Source organism: Arachis hypogaea, chromosome 4 (genome assembly GCF_003086295.3).
Source record: "Arachis hypogaea cultivar Tifrunner chromosome 4, arahy.Tifrunner.gnm2.J5K5, whole genome shotgun sequence".
Taxonomy (NCBI): Eukaryota; Viridiplantae; Streptophyta; class Magnoliopsida; order Fabales; family Fabaceae; genus Arachis; species Arachis hypogaea.
Genome location: NC_092039.1, coordinates 115,461,201 through 115,482,268, shown reverse-complemented (window position 1 = coordinate 115,482,268; position 21,068 = coordinate 115,461,201). Strand labels below are relative to the sequence as shown.

Here is a 21,068-nt window from a genome sequence, read left to right as displayed (position 1 = left end):
CTAAGAACTCAATTTAATAAAACAAACCGTAACTCAATCATAATAAAAATTTCTTAAATTAAATTTTATAATACTTCTATTATTAAATTTTAATTTCAAATAACCAATTATAAAATTTGTACAAGAATATTAATTAATTTAATTCTAAATATTAATAAAACTAATTTAATTACTCTTAATAGATTAGTTTATAAAATAAGAAGTTTAAATTAATAATAAGTCATAACTTTTTCATGATAAAAGTTACTTAAATTAAACTATACAATTCTTTTTTATTTTTAAATTACTAAAATTACGCAAAATATTCAATTATAATAAAATTATTTAAGAATCTTAATTGATTTATAATGAAATTATCTCCGAATCTATTTAAATATTTCTAATAAAATAATTTCTAAAATTATAAAATTTAAAGTTAATAATATAAAATCACAATTTATTTATATGTAGATTTTCAAAAATACAGGATGTTATAAAATAAAATTATTTTAAACTATACAATTTTTTCTTATTTTTAAATTACTAAAATTACGCAAATTATTCAATTATAATAAAATTATTTAAGAATCTTAATTGATTTATAATGAAATTATCTCCGAATCTATTTAATTATTTCTAATAAAATAATTTCTAAAATTATAAAATTTAAACTTAATAATATAAAATCACAATTTATTTATATTTAGATTTTCAAAAATACAGGATGTTACAAAATAAAATTATTTTAAAAAAATATATACACAATTTTTTTTACTCTTAGAGTGTTTAACAATTTGAAAAAAAAATTGTTATAAAATATATTTATATTTTGTGACAAATAATTAACTTGTTACAAATAATATTGAATTTTGTGACAAATTAATTTTTTGTTACAAAATAATTTGAGTTTTTGAAACAAAAAGTTGTTTTGTTACAAAACAATTGGAGTTTTTGAAAAAAAAAACAAAATTTATTACAAAATATTTTAAATTTTTGCAACTTGTTTTTTTTTGTTATAAAATATTACAATATTTTGTAACAAAACACCATCTCATTACAAAAATTAACATAATTTGTAACGGGTTTGTCTAAAATCAGCCCACCTCTTATGAGCTTATCTGATGCACCATTAGATTCAAAGCGTTAGATTAAATTGATAAACGATCTAATGGTTTATATTTAAATCATTGTTAATTTATTAAAAATTGCATTAAAAGATAACAACTCTTTTAATATTTTAATATTGCCCAATATAAAAATTCAGAACTAAACCCTTGCTTGCTGCAGCTATGCGCCCCTGCCTCTTCCCTCCACCCACTTCCTCTGTCTTCTTCATCAAACGATGAACCCCGTTTCTTCTTCTACCCCCTCTTTCCTCCGCTTCTTCCTCTACTCACTGTCCACCGAAGAATTTTCTATCCTTTCTAAGCCTTCTGGCGATGCGAATTCAGAGATTGTGAGCTACCAATTCACACCCGAGCGCGAATTTCAGTTTGAACCCTATGAACAACTCGTAGCGGTCTCAAATCCTACAGCGATTCATGAAGAGGGGAGATGCTACCAGTTGCAGCAAGGGTCTGGGGAGAAAAGGCCGTCTTCCTCATCATAGGGTTGCTATGATGGACTCTAAACTCATTGCTCCCCATTTTTACCGATGGGAGACCCCATATATCAAAATTAGTAAGATTATTAGGTTAAGCCTTCTTTCACAACGAAAATTCGTAGGGTTTTGGTCAAACTCTGTTGCTCGGCTTTCGTTTATCTTCTCAAAATTTCGAATCTTTTGTAGGGTTTTGCTCAAAAGAAGTTGATCTTTAATGGAGCCTCGAGTTGGAAATTAGTTCTGTATCGGTCGGAAAATTGGTAGCGGATCCTTAGAGATCTATCTCGGTGAGCTTTCTCTCCTCTCTCTTTTTAATTTTTTTTTGTGCATTATTGAACTTCTAACTTCTGAATTTTCCGATTAAATTTTTCCGATCAGGGAAGTATTCCATAGAATTGTGAGAAGCAGAACAGAAGGGCGTGATTCTCTTGGAAAGCAAAACCTTGCTAATTAACCTTTTTATGCATACCCTTCAGTTTTCATTGTTGGATTTTGCTTCCTTAGAAGCCGAGAATGGAGATCAGAATTGAAAATTAAGCCAACAATAAAAAACTTAGAGGGAGGATTCTTGTATCTAAGAACCGTGTAAAATGCATAGAGCTTAGATTATTTTATGCGGATCTTTTGTGATGTCTGGTGCTTTTTATACTCTTGGTAGTTGTATCGCTATATGTTGAAATTTGAATTAATCTTGCATACTACTGTTTCTTTTTTTTACTTGGAATTCTCTCATGCTTGTGTAGTCATGCACACAAATTCTCTTGTTATGCTGAGTTTCGATGGCCTTAAGCAGGCTGTTGTTGTATTTCTATCCCATTGTTGTTGTCATAGAAAGACCTTTTCTGTGCAATTCATTATATGTGATTCTGACAGGGGATTAGGAGACCGTGGAAAGGTGTTCTCATGTTTGGGCCTCCCAGAACTGGGAAGACAATTCTTGCTAATATTTAAAGCAGTTGCTACTAAATGCGGTACCACTTTCTTTAATGTTTCTTCCGCAATTTTAGCTTCCAAATGGCGTGGTGAGAGTGAACGCATGGTGCGGTATTTGTTTGATCTTGCAAGAGCATATGCACCAAGTACAATTTTCATTGATGAAATTGATTCTCTGTGCAATGCTAGGGGGTAAGCATTTGCTGTTCTTTTCCCTACATAAAAATCTTGAGTTTTGCATCATGTATGCCATATTTTTATTTGCGTTGAGGCACTGAGGTTTGTATTTGCTTTTCTGCATCCTTTTCTTATACTTCTTAATGTGCATTGCAAGTGATAGAAGTATGCGATGAATTAGTTATATCTGTCGGAAACCACTTTTAATGTGCATGTACTGATACAATGTAATATGTTGATGCAAATCAAATCAGGCGAGGGCTGGAAAAGCGTATATACATTCCTCTTCCAAATTTTGAGAGTCGTAAAGAGTTGTTGCGTATCAATTTGAAGACTGTGGAAGCAAGTTAGGATGTTGTGATTTACCTATGACACTATCTTAAAGATATTATTATTATGTATTGCCTTTAATTGATTTCTTCGATGGATTCAAATGAAAGACATTGAGCATCTAACAAATACAAGATTATCATGTTTTGCCTTTGCACCAGGTGGCCCCTGAAGTCAATATAGATGACATGGCTCGCCGTACAGAAGGCTATGGTGGAGATGATTTAACAAATGTATGTCGTAATGCTTCCCTGAATGGTATGAGGCGTAAGATAGCAGGAAAACACGCGATGAAATCAAGAACATGCCCAAGGATGAGATTTCAAAGGATCTTGTTGCTATGTGTGACTTTGAGGAAGCTTTGAATAAAGTCCAGCGAAGTGTTTCTCAGCTGACATCGAACGTCATGTTTTATTACAATGTTTTATTTTCTTTTCTTGTAACCAATGACCATTTAAAAAGTTCAAGATCTTAAAGTTCTTAATTCATATATATAACCATATTGCTATGGTAAATCCCAATACCACGGTTGACAGCACTGTAATATACCAAGACAGACAACAACTAACTAAACTGATAGCGCCACAATCATTATAATGAGCACGAGTCTAATTAATCTAATACACTAAGTAATTTAAGATTAATTAATTATCATAAGCTTCTTAGTTATTGTCAAGTACTTCTGTATGAGTAATTATTCTCACGTGTTATCTACATGCTAATATTCTAGATTTCTGTTCTTCAGAGAGATGCAAGATTATTAGTTAATTACTAATTTTATGTTGAGAAGATAATTCTTTATTTTTTGACCATGATTTTTTCTTTTTTAACATTTTCTCATTGTTTTGTACTCAATAGATCAGAGTGCATGCATTAACTTCTTGGGGGAACAAAATAAAGTGAACAAAAAATTATTTGTCCTTTAAATTTTTAATATTCCCTTATTTGAATAGTGCTTGTTGTTAACAGCATGGAACAAATAATGGTGTTGCCAAGATCAAACACAAAACCCAAACATAACATCATTAAATATTCTTTGGTGCCAAATAGATTGTCGGCTGGTTCTACTATGGGGAAAGTATAATGTGGTCCTCTAAGAACCAGGGTAGTTTATAAAATTTTAAGAAGTTTGTTGGTTCATTTTTAATATAGCAATTCATCATAAATTTCTATTGTCATCCGCAAGAGTCTCCAAAGCCCCAGATCATATCACGTAGCAATATTTATATTTTGTTAAAATTAAAAAATATTGTTGTAGTCAAATTTGTTAAAAATTATATTATTATATAATACAATTTCTTTATTCAAATACTTGCAAACATACATTTTATTTTAAGATCTTTTTCTTCTAGATTAGACTATTTCTTATTATATATTACGTTTTTTAAATTATATTACATAACCATTTTTATTAATATATAATCTAAAATATTTAATTAAATATTATTTTATATTTAATTTTATTTTATTATTATTTTATGTTAACTTTTTTTAAAATTAATTGTCTTTTTAATTGTACAAAATTATTAAAATAAATATTAAATTTTATTAAACATTTATAAAAATAAACAAAAATAATTTTATTAATCATATAGTATTTACTTTTTTAATTTATAGATGTTTAATAAAATTTAGTATTTATTTTTTTATATATATAATTAAAAATAATTATTTTAAAAATAGTGAATATAAAATAAAAAAATTAAATAAATATAAAAGTAATATATAATCGAATGTTTTAAATGATATATTTTAATTAAAAATATAATATATGGTTATGTAATATAGTTAAAAAAAAACGTAATATATAACAACAAATAACATATTTTAGTAGTGGTCAAGTTGTCTCTCATCTAGTCATCCCTAAATTTTGTGTTAGAATCCCAATCCAGTATGATGACATAAATACTATAATGTTGAAGATAATTATATTTTTTAAGGTGTAAAAAATGAGATTAAGTAAGTGTTGGGAGTTCAGATCCGTGACAGATTAGTAAAAAAAATTAATAAAATTAAAAAATATAAGTAAAACAAATAGAATACAAATTTTAGTAAATACATATGCTATAAGTAAAACAAATAATAAAAATATATTATTATTATTTAATTGATCTAATTATTATTTATACAATTTTATTAATTAAGTAAATATAGTATAGCATTTAAATTTTTAATATATGTAAAAATAAAAAAATTTAATTTTTTCATTTTATTTTATAAGAAATATTTGTAGAATGACTAGTACATAAATTTTATTATATATATATATATATATATATATATATATATATATATATATATATTGTAAGTTTATGTACTAGTCATTCTACAAATATTTCATGATAACTACAAATTTTTAAGAATAAAATTATAAAAAATATTATTTAGAATGGAAGTAATATGACTAAGTATAATTTACTTAGATGTGATTAAAAAATAATTGAATACTATGTACAGTAAAAAATTAATATTATTGAAGGATAAAATTAAAATTTATTTCTATGTATCGTTTTTGTTTCTAATGTTTTCGGTCTATTTAAGTTTCTAACATTTCAAAATCGTCTCAATTTTGTCCCACCATCAATTCTGTTAACGGATCTCTAACAGCATCACAACATTGAGTCAATTTTAAAACGTTAGGGATTTAAATAGAACGATTAAAACGTTAGAAACAACTTTAAAATTTATCTCAAACGTTGAAACAAAAACAATACTTTACTCAACTCAAAATATAATTAATCCTAAAACATGCCCCTTAAATAATTGTTATATGTTTTGGCTGAAATTAATGCTTTGCTGAAATAATTAATGTATATAATAAAAGATTATTAATATTATTATTATTGATGACACTTTGCTAGTGATTTTTTTTTCTTGTTTATGCTTTGCTTTGCGACAATTAAACTATTAACATAACAAATTGTTTTTTACCGGTGTCCAATATAGTTTTATATATAGAGCTGAAACTGTAGTTCTCTATATGAATGTCCATTAAAAGTCAAAATTGCAAAAAGCCCATACACCTAATCTTCCTCTAATTACATTTAAATAAAAAGGTTTTTATTAATGATTCAGGCCTCTTTGCAATTATTATAAATTTTTGGTGAGAATATAAATTTACATACTCACTTGTACGGATTGTATAACAGCCACACGTTTAGAATCATTATGAAGTATCTTTAAGGACTACTTTATACTTTCACCACCGTAGTCAAATCCTAGATTGTCACACTCATTTTGTTTTCATCTGTTCATTTTATTCTTCCAAAGTGTGCTCCATTTGCATAAGCCGTCTGCACTATACGAAGACAGGCTTGAAAACTTGAATAAAAATTTTTATTTTATTTTATTTTTATCAATTCCAGGATACAAATTTATAATTTTCAATAAAATGAATAAAATTTGAATTTTATTATAATTTTAATGCATTTGAGGATTTGCCCTGATATCTGTTAAAAAAATCAGAATGAACAATTAAAAAAGAGGACAAAATTTACATATTAATGATTATGCACTAAGAATGATTCAATATCATAGGTTTTGATTACTTATTACAAGTAATGAGATCATTTAATTAAAGCACATAATATAAAGTTAAAATCAAATCCAACAATACACATCAGATATTATTAAAGCGTATGATACAATAAATGATATTTATTAAGATTATTTTTTGAATAAATGATATAATAAAATTAAATTAATTAGTTGGTTATCTAACTACTTAAAAATTAATTAGTGTCATCAATGAGATTCCTGCCTCTACTGCCACTTTGACCCAATGTTTTGTGAGTTCATAAGGGTTGAATACTGCAGGATTTCCATGGCCTGTTTTTTATTCTCTATCTGTGAATGTGTTGACTTTAAAGTGGAGGAACATTATGATCTCTTTTTGTTGTCATTTTAACTGTGAATATGATGGGCAGTGGCAGAATTGACAATGATGGTAGTGTTAGTAGTTTATGAAAAAAAGATGTAATAATGCTGAGTTTAATTATTAGAAGGGACAGACCTACATAATAATAATAATAATAATAATAATAATAATAATAATAATAATAATAATATATTATTATTATTATTATTATTATTATTATTATTATTATTATTATTATTATTAAATTTGGGTTAGTATAATAATAATAAATAAATAAATAAATTCAAAATTAGTGATAATTAATTTTATTATATTAGTTAATTAGTTGATAATTAAATTGAAACTTAATTTTTTAATTAAATACAACTTAAATTTTTAGTGATTTTTTAAAAAATTATTTAAGATAAAAAAATATATTATTTACATATTAATATATTGTATTAGTATTCATTATTAAAATAGTCTTGATTATAGTAATTATTTTCGTTAAAAAATTTATTTATACCATAAAGATTATACTAAATAGACTTAACAATTAAATATGAAATAATAAAAAATAAAATATTTTTTTAAGAATATATATAGAAAAATAATATTGTTATATTAAAAATAAAAAGAAAGCCAATATAAATTATTGTTTTTATTATTTTGAATATTATATTGTGTGTAAAATTATTTTTTTATTATTTTAGATATTATAATAAGTGATTGTGTGTATATTTTTAGTCTTTATCAATATGTATAGATAGTTATAATTTAAAATTTTAAATATATCTAAACCAATTTGGGTTGGTCGAGTGATCAGATTAGTCATTGTCCGCTTAAGCAAGTGTTGAGAGTTCGAATTTCATCTCGTATGTGTAGTAACTCATTGGCCAATTGCAGACTCTTAAATAAAATTCAAATTCATAACGGATAAGTTCTTAACTTGTTGGGTATTGTAAAATTCCAAAAAAATATATCTATTTACCTAAATTTTATTATATTATTGCCCCCATTGTAAAATTTTTCTGGATCCGTCACTGATTATTAGTGTAACTAAGAAAGAATAGCATCATGGTGTTCTGTCTAGGCATGGTGATATTGATGATTATGTTGTATCTGTTTTTTTTTTTTTTTTTGTAGATTTTGTATATAATTGTTATGGTTGTAAGGATGGAATTGAAGAATCATGAAGATGGAGGTAAGTATAAATATTACTAAACATGTATAAATAATAAATATCAATATTTTATTTATGTTACACTCTAGTAATTTTTTTTATGACTATACAATATTTATTAATATTATTTTCTAAATAAATACATGTAATATACACTAATATAATAATATTAAATTAATTAGTTACTCATTAGAATACAAAATAGGTGCTTAACGTTAAAAAAAATAAAAAATTTGTACTATAGAGAATACTGAAAGTTTATCTAACTACTTAACAACAATCGATTTATAACCTGTTGATTGTAATTTGTTGAGACTTGATTGTTCTTAAGATATTAGTGAATGTATGTTATTTTAAACAACTAGTAAGTCGTTAACTACTCGATCCGCTAAGTTCATGAGTTCGAGGCAACTTTTGAGCTTTCAGTCAAACTTGACCTTGGTTTGGTTTGGCTTAGCTAAAATTACTTAGCCTAATATAACTTTTATTATTAGTCTTTCATGTCCAAACAATTGACTTATCTTGTGAGCTTTTAGTGAGTTAATGTTGAGTTTGGTCTATTTTATCTTAGTTTGAATTATTTCTAACTTTAATTATCAAATTTTCAGAGCTGTTAGTTCGAACGTATCAATGTAACCCGCGCACCTCAATAGTGCACTATGAAAATGTATACGAGTTATCTACTAGGTCAGTAGTATAAATATTTTATTTTTCCGTTTTATTAAGAAGTTGTAAGTATAAGTACTGTTGAAATAAATACAAAAGTACTTGTATTTAGGAAAGAAAATTAAAAATAGAAAGTTATTAATAATTTTTTTTAAAAGGTTTAATCTTTAAAATATTGATATAATTTTATTTATTATGAATCTATAATAATAATTGCAAATATGAAAAATCAAAGGATTAAATGATGTTCCATTTATTGATAATAAATAAAATTACGTTATAGTTTATAGGTTAGTAATAATGCATATATTCGATTTTGAATTTTGAAAATTAAAAAAGCAGTGTGCTTTACTTGTTTTATTTTATTTTGGGGGTCAGGGTTTGCTTCTCACTCTCACGGAAGAAGCTTCGCAAAAGGGAAAGAAGATGCCCAACATAGATGATGTGAGAACAGAAGGGAAAATGGGAAGCACCACAACAATGGAGAAGGCCGGCGTGGGAGATGGCGCCACTGCAACTCATCATCGATGTGGTGCATGCCCTGTTAAGTAATTACATCTTCTCATCTCCTTTAATCACGCATTCATCTTCTTCTGTTATTGATTGATTACCTTAATTAGAGAAGATTTTGAAAAATAAATAAGAAAGAGAATCTGCATTTAAGAAATCAAATCAATTTTAATTAATGGATTAATTGTGTCATATCTCTACTGATATTGAAAAAAAAAATCGCAGAGATGATATCGATGGATTAAAGGAGTGTATGTGACGGGATCTTGTAAGAAAAGAGTCTGTTCAGAAGAAAAAACCTAAAGGGAGAATTGCTCTGATTAATGGCAACCAATAATAGTCATGGGTAAAGGCTACACTCAATTCATTACGTTCATTGTTATTTTTGCTACTACTATTGGTTGAATTATATCTTACTATTATCATTATTGGTTCAGTTTACCCAACACATGTGCACCACCAAGTGTTCTGATGAACTCCTTTGAGAGAAGAGTTATGGCTGATTTAGAGGTATGTAAAACCAACAAATATTTGTGTCCTATTTTTAAGTTTCAATGCTGTTGTATTTTAAATTACCCATGTTGTATCTGTTATCTGCAGGACATCAAAAGAGCTAACAATAGTATACGAGAGGAACAAATTCTATTGAAGTCCATGATTGAACGCATAAATTCCATTTATGTCAAGCTTGAGTTGAAGGAGAATGAAAGACTTCTGAAAAACAGCAAGACCAATCCTATCACCACCCCTCATAAGACATGCAAAATTACGGAAAATATCAAAAAGAGTGACAGCAAGTCAATATTTAATATGGATTTGGACCCAAATATATGTCTTGATGTGTCAGATGATGAGGATGATGTCATGGAACTAGATCGAACAACCATAACCCGCCAAGATCCACGCAAAGTTGCTGTCCAACGGAACATTCCCTCTATCAAACGCCAGAAACTGTCACCCTAGCCAAATGGAAAAGGGAAGGTGAAACCACTATCAAAGCCATGGTTCCCTGGACCTGGTGAAAGGAGAACCAGGTTCCAAAATACAGTTGAGGTAAAATCTTTGCACAACCATATGCATTTACATGTTATTATAAAAGGGATAGGTTTATAATGCCCAAATTTCGTATGTAGGCATTCAGAGGTGTACAACGACCGCGCCGTATGTCAACTTCTGAAATGGATGCACAAGAATCCCGTAGAGAAGCAGTACGAGCATCAAGCACGTCAGTTGCTGCACGTGTACGTGCAGAATCGAAACCGCTATCTATTTTTGGACAGCAAAATTTGGTAGTGCAGAAGAAACCAAAGGTCACCAGTTCTTTTTTCTTCTACTTTTTGTTTTGTCCTAACTATTGTGGTTAATAAATTAGAATTTTTAACTTTGAATGATGCAGAAATAATGCTTTAACAAAAATTATTTGAACTCGAACAGGGAATAACAACTTATTTTAAAATAGGTGGTGAGATTAATTTGACTAAGGGACAAGTAGAGATGTTTGCATATGTTTTTGATCCGGATTTATTACCAAGGTATAAATTTTTTCATGTTCTTAAATAAGCTCAATATTCATTCACGGCTGATTTTCGCATTGAGTCTATGTTCACTTGTTATCAGTGAGCACATTGTAAAGATAGGAGGTACGTTCGCAACACGTCAAGAACTTTTTTGCTTGAGCAAGGATCATACAATTACTGCCAAGGTAAAAGTGATTATCTATCAATCTAACTTAGTGCATGTTTGGGCGCCATTATTTTGTTAAAAAAAGATCTTTTTTCAATGAAAAAATATCTTTTTTAATTTTTTAACGTGTTTGGCAAATTTCTAGTAGTAAAAGTAAAAGCACTAGTAAAATCAAAAAAAGATCTTTTTTGAGAAGCTGTAATTTACATCTTTTTTTAAAAGATCTTTTTTCCTTAAAAAAAGATGTTTTTCATGTAATAAATAAACAAAAAAGTACTTTTATATTGTTATACCCAAACATAATTGATAGATAAAAAGATATTTTTACATGAGATATCCAAACATAAAATTACTTTTACTTCTCTATAAGATCTTTTAAAAAAAGATAACTCGAAAAAAGATCTTTTCTTAAAAGCTCACCCAAACAAGCCCTTAGTCATCTATATGCTCAAAAACTGGATAAATACCTAACCATATCTATGCTTGAATTAGATTATGGAGCTTTGGGCTAGGAAATGTACTTGGGACCAAAGAATCATTACTCTGAAGACAATTTGGTGCCTTCCTCCCTCTTTTTCAGTACGTTTTGTTATGGTTATCAAATAAGAAAGCTTGGATTGTCATATTTTATTCTATACTTCTTTATCTACATAATTTATGACATATAAAACAGGTTGATGTATTTCAACATCTCCAAATAGAAGAGTTAATTGATAAATATGCAGATTATATGGAAAAATACCCTTCACTTGAATATGTAAGCTCTTGTCCTTATCTCTTCAGTTAGCATACAATTATGTATATCTTTTGACACTTCTTTTGAACAATGCATTGTATTCAGATTTATATACCCATTCAAGATAATGATCACTGGTATCTAATGGTCATGAGTTTAGAACCAAAAATTATTTTCCATTTGGACTCCAACCTGCCCCATGAGCGCAAGGAACCAAGAACTGAATCTACTAACACTCTGGTATTGTTCTAAACTGTTTCAATTGATGTGGTTATGTCCCTATGATATCTCCTTCCAAATTATAACGCTACTCGCTGTTTGTAGGCTGTTGTTTTGTCCCAGATTATTTCTTCAGCACACTTTGAAATCCATTGAATGCAAGATTGAAGTTCTTGAAATTTGGACACAATTTTTGTAATATTGCAATGCTTAGACACAATTTTTGTTCAGTAGACCTTTTACTAAAAGCTCTCCCAAACTACTCTTACAACATTGACTTTCAATCTGTATTTTTAAGTAGCAAGTTTCTAGCAAAATGAGTTCTAAGAAGAGTATAAACTTGTATAGTCCCTAACAAATATATATACTAAGCTCTCATAGTAATTTACTAGTTTGGAGCTAGCAAATATGACGAAAGCTTTGATGAATGGCAAACAGAAGTAAGAACTAAGAGCCAGTATAAAGGACAAATTAATTCTTCCACAAACCAAAATAAGAGCCAGTATAAGAGATAACTAGTGTCAAATAAAGATAAATCAATATAGCTTATGCTCAAATAAGGATGCAATGAAGTCAGGTCACAAGCATGTTGCAGATTAATGAGGGAACAGCAATCCCTTATCTAAATGATAAATACATGAATGGATCAAATGTCACGAAGACTTTCTACAAATTGGACAAACTAATGTTGATTCATATTGAAACTAATGTTTAACATCAATAAAAAGCATTCTTGGCTGCAAACACAAGCAGCAACAATCATCCAAATATAAGTACATTCACAAAAATGAAATGAATAACTCATTCTCCTGTTCTAAAGTATTTAAGATTCAGAGTGATGTAAACAAGTTCCAAAAGTATAACTAATAGAAACAGAAAAAAGTGCTCTTAAACCCGTCTTTGATTGTTGCAACGGATGGTTCACAACTCTGCCTCATCATCATCATTTGCCCCTAAAATTTAAGCGACATATTTTTAAGTTTAAAAATAGTAAAATAAGTATAACAAAAAATAAAAATAAAATTTAAAACATTTTATACCATCAGAATCGTAATCGATTGAGGACGCAGTCTCGTCACCACTCTGTTCATAATACCTTGAGAAATTTAAATATTCCTGGATCAAAACAGCAAATAGGAAGGCTTATGAACTAGCCATACAATATTATATGTAACAAAATATACTTGAACTTAAATTTATTGAACTTACATCTTCCTCCTCAAACCATTCAGTGTGAATATACTCATCACTTTCAGCATCTACGAAGGAGTAGTCCTCACCCTCAATATTCTCCTCAGCGTCATCATCAAATTTGGGAGTCCTTTCATCCATTTTCTTCATGGAACACGTAGCAATGTTATGCCCCCCTTGCGACAGTAGCTGCAACGCTTAGCCTTCCTTGTGGTCTCTATCTCAGTACTTCCATTCTTTGCAAGGTCTTCATACATGTATTCTGCATGCTCCTCCATCATGTTATTGTCCCCGCTATGAGCCCTAATACATGAAAGTATATTTACCAATGCATCTCGTGATTCATTAAAAATATCCCCTTTTAGGCACCCTTCGTTCATAATTTGTTTACACCAATGTGCCAAACATGCACGCCGATTGATAGCCAAGGAATCCTCCATCAAGCCGCCCATGTCATCATACCCACTAATGCCTTCCTTCGCTTTTCTAGTCCATCTTCGCAGCACTAATGATTTTGGCAGCTCTGCAATGTCTAGAAAACCCAAAACAGCAAGTATATGACTACATGGAATACCTATGGAGTCCATTCTCATGCATGAGCATTTAAATTCATCTTGCTCTCCATGAAAAGACACATGCCATATCATGTTAGGCTTGTAAAATTTTGACACCTGATAAATCTTGCAAGAACTCGTTTCCTCTTCATATATTACCTTCAATGTGCTGGCCTTGTTGAGCATTGAACGGAACAACACAAAAATTTGCCGGGTATAAATGGTAGCTGCTGACCTTTCTAGTTGTTGAAAGTGTGTCTGCATCACAGGTTGTCCAGTTGATGATTTAAAGTCTGCCAAATCCTCTCTGTGCCGCATGTAGCTCAAACAACGCTGGAAGTGTTGAACAAATTCTGTCAAATTATAGCGTGATTTAATATATCTTTTGAGGACAGCATGTAGACTTTCACACCTCGAAGTCGTTCTAAACCCAGCAAAGAATTTTCCTCGGATATGAGTGGTAGCCCACATGTTTCTTTTTTCATACATATCTACTATCCATTCCCGATCTTCCACTCCAAAGAATCCAACCATTTCCTCCCACTTTTGTTCGAACACACCAACTTCGTAATCACCTAGCATTAACTTTGTAAACATTTTCGTAAACTGAGGTTTGTGAATATTGCTTGTTGCATTACGCATCAAGTGCCATGCACATAACCTATGATGTGCATTCGAAAACACTTCCTGAATAGCGATAGCCATCGAGTGATGACCATCCGTAATTACTGAAGTCGGTGTCTTTCCCTTCATTGCTATGAGAAGCTGTTTTAGTAACCACACTAGGTGCTTTTCCTCTCATTCGAAACTATCGCAGCACCAAATACAACTGTTTGATTATGGTGGTTAACTCTCGAGAATATTACCACCGGCAATCTGTATCTATTCTTCTTATATGTGGCGTCAAATGCTAGCACATTCCCGAACAGATCGTAATCCAACTAACACCGGCCATCACACCAAAAAATTTGCCGAAACACTCCTTCTCTACCCTTTTCAACACTATAGAACAAGTTTTGATCCCTTGCTGCTAGCGTTTCCAGGTAAGCCATTGCAGAGGTTAAATCATCAGGTAATTGTCTTCTTTGCTTCGCAACTTGATTGTGCATATCCTTAATTGAAAAATTAACGTTCTCGTACCCACCACACTGGCTAGCTAATGACCCAAATATGTTTGGCATACTGATCCCCACCTCTTTCATATGGTTCATTTGACTAATGTCAGGTTCAGTCATTTTCTTGTGAGATCTTAACATTCTTGCTAACTTTGGAACAACAAGCTCATGGTTGTGTTCATCACAAAAATCTCTCACTACCCAACTCTCAGTTACCACATTGAAGATAACATGAAGTTTACTCATACAACCACATCTTGTCTCTGGTTTTGGCTCCCTAACTCGATTTTTCATATGGTTCCATTTTTCTAATCTATGCCCTTCACAAGAACAAACATATGTTTTTTCTCTAACTTTTTCATCAACTATTCTACTTCTACTCTTTCGCACACTGAAGCCCCTCGTCTTGGCATATGAATTATAAAATTTGAATGCCAAGCCAAGATCAGCAAAGTGCAATTGACAAATATTTTTCATAGATAGACTTCAAAAATCAATCTTACCAATATCTTCCCAAGAGTTTATGCGATATTGATCCATATCCACCGCATTAGAAGTTACATCTTCATCCACATGATCACTAACATTATGCACATTTTGATCACTTGTGTGTCTTTGACTATTTGATGCTTCCTGCAATTTATAGTGACTAACGTTAATTACCCATTAAAAATAGCATAAATTAGGTACAATTTATAATAAATAAGCAAAATTAACCAAAAACCATTGAATTTTCAAAAAGAATCACAATACTAATTTCTGAATTTTCTTATGGCAACTTAAACTCTATCTCGTCTCATATTTTGGTGATTAAGATCAATTATATAGATTCATATAGGGGTGGACATGGTTTGGATTTTTATAAATCCAAACTGGATCCACTTCAGAACCAGTTTTATGGTTCATGAAACCAAACCAATACTGTGAACAAGAGGGATTACGATACAGCATTTTTACATGATCATTTCAAGTTAAATAAAAGATAGACACAACCAAGTTTTCAAATTACACCTTAGAAGCTCCACCTATTTAAAGTACATTATCTATCTCCCTCCCTTAGCATAAATATTCATGGCTAATCTTAAAACAAACATGAAAGGGTAGCAATCCAAACAACACTTATCAGCTAAGGTACCTTAACCTGTCACGAAAAGTGCATTGATAGCAATAACTAATTTGCTTAATTGAAAGAGCTAAAGAAGTTGCATTCTTGAAAGGGTATCAATCCAAATAACACTTAAGTTCTTGCGCAATAAAAGAGCTTCCATTGAAAGCAGCTGAATTGCTACATCTAAGGTACCTTAACCTGTCTTTCAATCATGAGCTAAAGAAGTTGCCTTCTGCAATAACTAATTTGCTTAATTGGCAAACTTCAAATCTTAACGGATGTGATACTCTTCAGAAACTACTAAAAAATGTAGGAAAATTAATTTGCAATAAGTAATTTGCTTAATTTTGCACTGTTGTGAAAGAAGCTGTTTTTTTAAAATTTAAAATAATTTTAAAAAAATTAGCTAATTTTCTAACATTACTCAAATCTAAAACACTCACTTTACAGACACTTGCTTAGTCAACCAATAAAATGCAACAATTCATCATAAGCTTTAAGCAAAATGATACTACTGAAATCCAAATTAAAAGCCAAGGGCATATATATGCATGTGCCTAATAAATATGATATATAATCATGTATCAGAATTTAGGTAAGTTTCCTTATTTCACAGTGACATAGTCATTTCATTTCACTATCATGTTCTCAAACATAATGTAACACTAGTCAACAAGCATTCAAAGGTTTCCTTGAGTCAGGTGTTAAACTCATAATAGAACCATTAATGTAAACAAAGAGTAGAGCAATTTTCAAACTAAACTCAACAACTCCGCTGTTGTAGCCTCCAAAAGTAATGAAATAAAAAACACAACATCAAATAGCTAGAAATCATAACTTGTTCAATACTTCTATAAATAGTTTGGCATAAGAAAAATCATGATCTAGATGAACTATTTTCTTTTACTCATTTCATTAAAAAAGAATCATCTATAAATAGTTTGGCATTCTTCTTTTAATGCAAATTGCATAACTAATTAAACATTGGTTACTCAAAGACAAAATATAAGAACAGGTTAACTAAAAACCAGAACATCAAAGTTTGTTACATCACTAAAAAGTAAGAACCGAAAAATTTACTTCTTACGCAACCACATCCATTCTCATACCATTGTTTGTAAAATCCATGAAGCCTCATGCCTCACTATGTTAGATACCAATATAACAATAATGGAGAATTACAATTGCTACATATGATTACCAAATTGGCATGAATCTTAGCTACACCAACATACTTGTAGCAACAAACAGAACAAATATAGCCTACAACCCGTGAATCAGAACAAATAAATAGAACAAAAAATTGAATGAAATCAACGAAAGGAAGCAATACAACAGATTCATATAAGGAGTGGAGGAATACAACAAGAAGATAAAAGGAACAAAAAGAAAATTAAATCAATGAAGTAACTTCATACCTGAGTCTGAGGCTCCATTGTTACTATGGAAGTGGAGGATGTAGGGGGAATGGAGCACCACAGCGTTGACAACCACTCGACGAGAGAAGAGAGAAGAGAGAAGAGAGAATAGGAGACGGGGAGGGAGAGCCTACGAACGACGTTGTTAGATGGATTGGACGGCAACGGCGACGGCTTGGCTGGACGGCGACGGTGAATGCTAAGACCAGCGGAGAGTTGAGTAGCGGCAACTGGTGAGTAAACAAGGGAAAGGAATTGGGAATTAGGGTAACGTATGATGAGTTTGGAGGTGGGCTGAATTTGGATTAAGGGTTTTGTTAGTTAAAAAATAAAAAAATTATTATTATTATTAAACTCCATGTGGGGTATATTTCTAATTTATATTTTGTGCCTATTAGAAAAGCTCAAAAGGCTTGAGCTTACCAAAGACAGACTCAATTTGTAACAAAATAAAACAGGTTGTTACAAAATATTATCATGTTTTACAACAACTTATAATATTGTTACAGAACATTATTCTTTTGTAACAATCACGGATCTGTCTTTAATAAGCTCAACTCTTTTGAGCCTTTTAAAAATGCACAATAACTAATTTATAAATATAACTCATATGGGGTTTAATAATAATTATCAATTTTTTATATTTACCACATATATTTTTAGAATTCATAATAGATAACCCTTATTTTACCTGTAACCTTCGTTGCCTCTCTACCCACTAATCACCACAACCTACTCCACGATTAATCTGTTCTCTGCCGTGCATCAAGCATTCGTTGCCGGTTTCAGGCCCTCACCCGGCGTCAGTATCATCCTCTTTCTCTTCTCAACCCAGCACCTCATTGTCTCATTCATTCTCAGTATCTCTCTTCTCTCTTCGCGTCGTTCGTCTTCAGCCTCAGAGCGGTGGCGTGGGTCTTGGAGAGTCAATATCGTCATCTGCGCCGGGGTGCTCCGTCTCCCCCTTCATCGCTCCACTTCCAGTGTTCCAATGGATCCTCAGCCTCGGGTATGAAATTTGCTTGATTTAGCTCCTTTTTTTATCCTTTTATGTTCTGTTGTATGAATCTGTTTTGTTGAAGTCAATTCATTTCATTCAATTAGTTGTTTTGTTTTGTTTATTTTGAAATTTTTTGGGTTCTCTTTATGAGGGTTAAAAAATTTTGGTATTTGTTTTTATGATTTTGATTTCAATTTCTGAGTTTATGTTTCTGTTCATGATGTTATATTTTTTATTTGGTATTGCTGTTTGATTTCTGTTCATGATTTCAATTTCTGGGTTTATGTTTATGTTCATGATGTTCTATTTTTTTTTGTTATTGCTGTTTGATTTCTGTTCATGATTTTAATTTCTGGGTTTATGTTCATATTCAATTTTGGTACTTGTTTTTATGAATTTTTCTGAAGCTTAAATTTTAGGGGCAAATGATGATGATGAGGCAGAGTTGGATCTATATCAAAGAATCTTGAATATATATGGTTGATTGTGCCTTAGGTATGGAAAAAGTTGGTGTTGATGGGAAACACAAGCTTGCAGATAAAGGTTTTGCTAGTGTCTTCGAATCACATTTGAGGGAACTTAATGCTCCATTCATGAGGCTACTCATAAGGTTGGCTGGTTTTTTACTACAAACGAAGCAATCAAGTTATGGCTGCAGTCTAGGTGTTCAACTAAAATAGTTGCTGCTTAGAAACTTCAAGGTTTTTTAGGTGTTCTAACAGTGTCTCCCTCACTATTGATGGTGTTACTTTAGGGAGTCATTTGCCAAGTAGTTTTTATGCATTTTCCTATCCCCTCTGCAGAAATTTTGTACTAATAGATTAGAAAATTAATATCTTTTAAATAAATTTTTGGATTTATTAGAGAAAATCAATGTATTTGAACAATTCATATATTAATTGAAAATACAGATGATAAAGTATTTTAGTGTCAAGAATGAAGTACAAAAGGACTTCTGATTTTAATGCCAAAAGGGGCTTTTAACTTTCTGTTAATAATAATATTTGAGAAGTAATGGACTTAGAACTTGAAATCTTATCTAAAGAAGCTCTCATATATATATATATATATATATATATATATATATATATATATATATATATATATATATATATATATATATATATTAGAAGTCAAAATAAGAATGAATTGTGTGTGATGGCATGCACGTTAAGAAGACCTTCAACCAAAAAATTGACCTAAAGCTCTTTATATAAGGGAGAGAGCTTTTGTTCATTTCATCATGCAGAAAGCACTATGGGAAAGTCTTGTATAACGAGATTGCAGAAAATGGCTGCCTTCTTTACCAACTATTCCTGAAGGGTAGAACTATTGAGTTTTTGTAATTTTGGTCAACTATTAAGTTTTGAAAATTTGAATGATTCATTGACACATGTATCAAGTAAAACATACTGAAACCCCTATTGCAAAAGCTTCTTTGCTTTAATTTTTTTTCCTGGTATCTGTTGGCACTCATGATAATAGTGCAAAGCTTATGTCTCATACACGTAAATTGACCTGGATCAAATTAGACCAAACCATTTACAACACAAAACAGAGTTTCTATTACATAACTTGGAACATTAAATTATGAGTTTCTACTACAAGGTCTCAATTCAAAATCCTTCTGCAAAAGCCACCATTGGGATTCAACCTTCACCTAACTCAATTACTTTCATGTGACTAGCACAGTAGGAACACCAGAAATTCTCAGGTAAGGTTCATTAGCTGGAATATCACCCATGGAATTTGCTAAAGTCAATGTTTGATTGAAGCCTGACCACTTTAGTTGCATGAATCTACTCTTCTTCCATGGACCAATGTGCAGTTTCTTCTCTTTCAATGACTTTTTGGCAGCTTCACACATAACTCTACGATGGCAATTAAGCATTCTGGCTTCCTGACATAAAGTTCCGGCAAACAAGATACAAGAAGGATGGCCTTAGAAAAAACCAAAATAAGAATCTCTATTTTCCAAACATCAAATAGAATTATATAAAAAATGAAACTTCATTAAAAAAAAATTAAAAAAGGGGGTAAGTAGCTGTTTGCATTCCCTGAACCTAGGAGCAGACTCATTGAAGTTTGGCCTTGTCCACTGCTTCCTCCACCACCCTTCTCTTCCCCATTGCCACCGCAGCTACAACTCCTCCTCCACCACCATCGCCTCCTCCTGATGCTGAAGAGGTTGCTGGGACTCCACTTGCCACCACAGCATCCCATTGGCAAAAGGCTCAGTCACGGAGGAAGATGAGCCTTCCACGGCGGACACCTGCGGGAACTGATGAGGAACAGGATGAAGATTATAAAAAGGAGCAACAACGGTGATGTCATCATTCGTGACGGCAACGTTTTTTTAGAGGAAAGCCTCAATGGTCATTTTCTCGAACAGGCGGTGATTAGATTGCGGTGAGTCTCTGTCACAGTGGGTTAGGTTCATGTCTTTTCAAACATCATCGACGGTTTTGGGCGGAGGAGGAGGGGACGAAGAAGGATTTGAGGGATGAGAGGTGGTCCTTGTTGTGGTGAGGCACTGCAAACAATTCAAAGAAATTTGAATGAAATTGAGAATTTGAGTTGAAACATGAAGGTATCTGGTGAAGAAGAAGGTAGGGGAAGAAGCGGAGGATAATGGCCAGGAGGAAGAAGGCAACAAGCAGTTAAAATTAGGGTTTAGTTCTCAAATTTTATATGGGGAGAATTTTAAAATATCAAAACATTTGTATCTTTTGATGTAATTTTTAATAAATTTAAATAAATTAAATATAAACCGTTAGATCATTTATTAATTTAATTTAATGCTTTAA

The 21,068-nt window shown here is 30.8% G+C and overlaps 1 protein-coding gene and 1 long non-coding RNA gene across 2 annotated transcripts; one reads left to right on the top strand and one right to left on the bottom strand.

The window, feature by feature from the left end:
* Window positions 1–13,212: 13,212 nt before the first annotated feature.
* On the bottom strand, window positions 13,213–14,373 carry LOC112795254 (protein FAR1-RELATED SEQUENCE 5-like). Its single transcript, XM_025837193.1, has one exon. It carries the CDS (start codon window positions 14,371–14,373, stop codon window positions 13,213–13,215), a length of 1,161 nt encoding a protein of 386 aa, XP_025692978.1.
* Window positions 14,374–17,840: 3,467 nt separating this feature from the next.
* LOC112797437 (uncharacterized) lies at window positions 17,841–19,195 on the top strand. The gene is made up of 2 exons (XR_003199775.3): window positions 17,841–18,270; window positions 18,669–19,195. It is a non-coding gene; the product is annotated as an uncharacterized lncRNA (long non-coding RNA).
* Window positions 19,196–21,068: the final 1,873 nt, after the last annotated feature.

Bases quoted from the DNA above. Each gene is read 5' to 3' on its own strand.
- LOC112795254 (XM_025837193.1), bottom strand. From the start codon at position 14,373: ATGAAGGGAAAGACACCGACTTCAGTAATTACGGATGGTCATCACTCG.